Source organism: Octodon degus, unplaced genomic scaffold (genome assembly GCF_000260255.1).
Source record: "Octodon degus isolate 3935 unplaced genomic scaffold, OctDeg1.0 scaffold00049, whole genome shotgun sequence".
NCBI lineage: Eukaryota > Metazoa > Chordata > Mammalia > Rodentia > Octodontidae > Octodon > Octodon degus.
Window position 1 is genome coordinate 9,020,463 of NW_004524625.1, and position 2,666 is coordinate 9,023,128.

General features: G+C 53.2%; 1 protein-coding gene across 1 annotated transcript in view; it reads right to left on the reverse strand.

Annotated features, from left to right (window-relative positions):
- Fam181b (family with sequence similarity 181 member B) overlaps window positions 1–364 on the reverse strand; it is a 1,349-nt gene extending 985 nt beyond the window's left edge. Inside the window, exon 1 of the mRNA XM_012515033.2 lies at window positions 5–364. Coding sequence (XP_012370487.1) covers window positions 5–322 — 318 coding nt within the window. The 5' untranslated portion in view covers window positions 323–364. The remainder of the gene's footprint in view (window positions 1–4) is intronic.
- Window positions 365–2,666: the final 2,302 nt, after the last annotated feature.

Sequence of the window (2,666 nt, forward strand, 5' to 3'; positions counted from 1 at the left end):
CGGCGTCGGGCGCGGGCGGCGGGGGCGCGGCGCCCGCCAGGCCGCCGCAGCGCTTGATCTGCTTCTGCAGGTACTTGCGGTGGTTCACCTTGCGCCGCGACTTGCCGGGCTTGTCGAGCGCCAGCTTGATGTTGCTGGACGCCGAGTCGATGAAGCTGAGCAGCTCGCGCGTGGCCTCCGCCGCGGACGCGGCGCGCTCGTCCTCCTCAAAGCAGCAGCCCCCGTCCGCCGCCCCGAAGGCGCCCCCCAGTCCGTCCGGGGCGCCCCCGAAGCCGAAGGGCGCGAAGGGGTGCGCGCGAAGGAGCGCCGCCTGCACGGCCATCGTGCGGCCCCGGACGCCTGGCGCGGCGCTGCCTCCTCGCGGGTCCGGGCCTGGCTCGGCCTCCCGGGGGAGCTCGACGGGTCTTGTAGGGGGCGGGGCGGGGCCGGGGCGGGGCCTGGGGGAGGGGAGGGGCGCGGCCTGGGCGGGGCGGGGGGCGGGGCAAGCCCTAGGGGCTGGGGGCTTTTCTAATTTCTGGGCTTGCTCAAGCTTTAACCCCTTCCTGCCCTTGCCCCGGAGCGTTTCTTTTTCTAGCTCCCGCCGCCAGGGGCAGGAGGGGGCTGTGTCCCCAAACATGGGGTCGCCTCCTGCAGGACCACATCCTGGTTCCTGAGACAGACCTGAAGTGAGGAAGGCAGCGACCCAGAGGCGGGGTTCAGCACCAGCTGCTGCTGTTCACCTGAGTCTCCTGCATTATCTAATTTAATCTTTGAACTGCAGCCCTGGGAATCACCTGTTAAGGCCACCTCCACTATCCAGGAAAGGAAGGAACTCAGTCTGACTACAAAGCCTCGCTGAATCACCAACTCTCCTTCTCTCTGATCACAGGGGTCCGAACCTAGCGTTTCTATGGCCCTCGTCCAGGTCCTAAGGTGTTCCGGTCTGAGTTTCTCCGGACTCTCAAATCCGATTTTCTTTCTTCTACCCCTTAGTTAATAGAAGTAACAACTAGTTGACAGGAAATTGAAGCCACCACCTGGCCCATCTCTTATTAGTACAAAGGCAGAAGGAGACAAGGGAGAAAGAAATCACTCATTACGCCAGCTTTTGTATGAGAGAAAGCCCGCGTGTATATGAATCTCTCGGCACCTTAGGACAGAGACGAATGGGAACCTCTCCCAGGCCTACCAAAATTTAAGTGGCCTTCAAAATGCCATTGTCGTGGGAAGATCACCTTGAAGTTCACCTCGACCACTTTCACCTGAGCACTGTGTCAGACCGTGGGAGCCGTGGATTAGGCCGTGATTCCGAAGGATCTGGATTCCTGCCTCTGCCCCACTGCTCCCCACTGCTCTACATCCCTGTGATCTGCTGAGTACACAGCTTCCGTCGAGAGGACAAAACACACTTGTTTAGCTTTCCCGTGTTAAACGCTGTAAGCAGGCCCAGCTCTCAGGGCACTTGGCTGTGTAAGAGCAGCTCCTGAATAGAGCCTTCCCTGCTGGCTGGCTGTTCTGAAGCCAGCGAGCACTTCCCCTCACCTGTGTGAGGCTCAAAGGGCTGGCTGTTCTTCCTTACACGTTTCTCTGTCACCAGGTTCATGAGGATTAAAGGCCATCACGTGTGTGAAAGCATAGTGAATGACAAGGTGTTCTCTAAGTTTTTTGGTTTTGGGGTTGTTGGGGTTTTTTGTTTGTTTTGTTTTGTTTTGTTTTGTTTTGGCGAAACCGGGGATTGAACTCCAAGTTCTTAGAGTAGAGGTTAGGTGAAAGTGTACACAGAGGAGATGCAGACCATTCCTTTCTAAAGTCTTTTCCTTAAAACCTATTTTTCAGCTGAGGCAGAAGTGCTTTTGAGCATTACAATCTCACCAAAGCAGAAGAGCTTAATTTAAAAGGCACAGGAGCCGCTCCTCATGGCCCTGTAGCTGAACAGAGTTGTTACTTTTTATTCAAATTGGCTCGGGTACCTTGTCTCTTTGAGTTCAAAGATGCCAACACTGTTCAGGCTGCAACACCCAGGGTCTAGTCACTGATGCCCAGAGCTTAGTCACCAATGCCCAGGACTCTACATTTGTCAGCTTACATTTAAAAAACTGCTTAAGCCCCTGAGAGTTATCTAAATACCAACACAGTCATATTCCCAATAAATATAATATGAAAAAGATTGCTGTATAAAGGATTTCTTTACTGGCAGACAATTGGAGTGCTGTAGCACAGCTGACCTCAAGTTAGATGAGGCCAAATTCCAACCCTAGTCCTGCCTATTATTAGGGAAGTGTCTTTCAACAAAACAGTTCATCTTCCTCGGGTTCAGATTTTTCATCTGCAAACTGAGAATGGTAGTAACTATCCTAGGGACTTTTGTGAGATTTACATAGCAGGCAAATAATACGTTGAAATTTCCCTTCTTCCCATGTGCTCCATGAAGGTCATCTCATCTTCTCAAGATTGTTGGGTGATGTTATATATGAAAGCATTGACTGAGCCCAAGATACTATCTCTCCGAATGTCCATGGCCTTGGTTCTTCGGGCCCCAACCCTCCCTTACCAACACATCATACTATGAAAGCTGCATCATTTCTCCTTTCCCCACAACAAAGTGCATGCCTGTTTTCGAGTGCAAATGAGCAGCTGTATTTGCAGGACTTCCGAGTCCACATAGTGTAGTGGAGGGGTGCCACAAC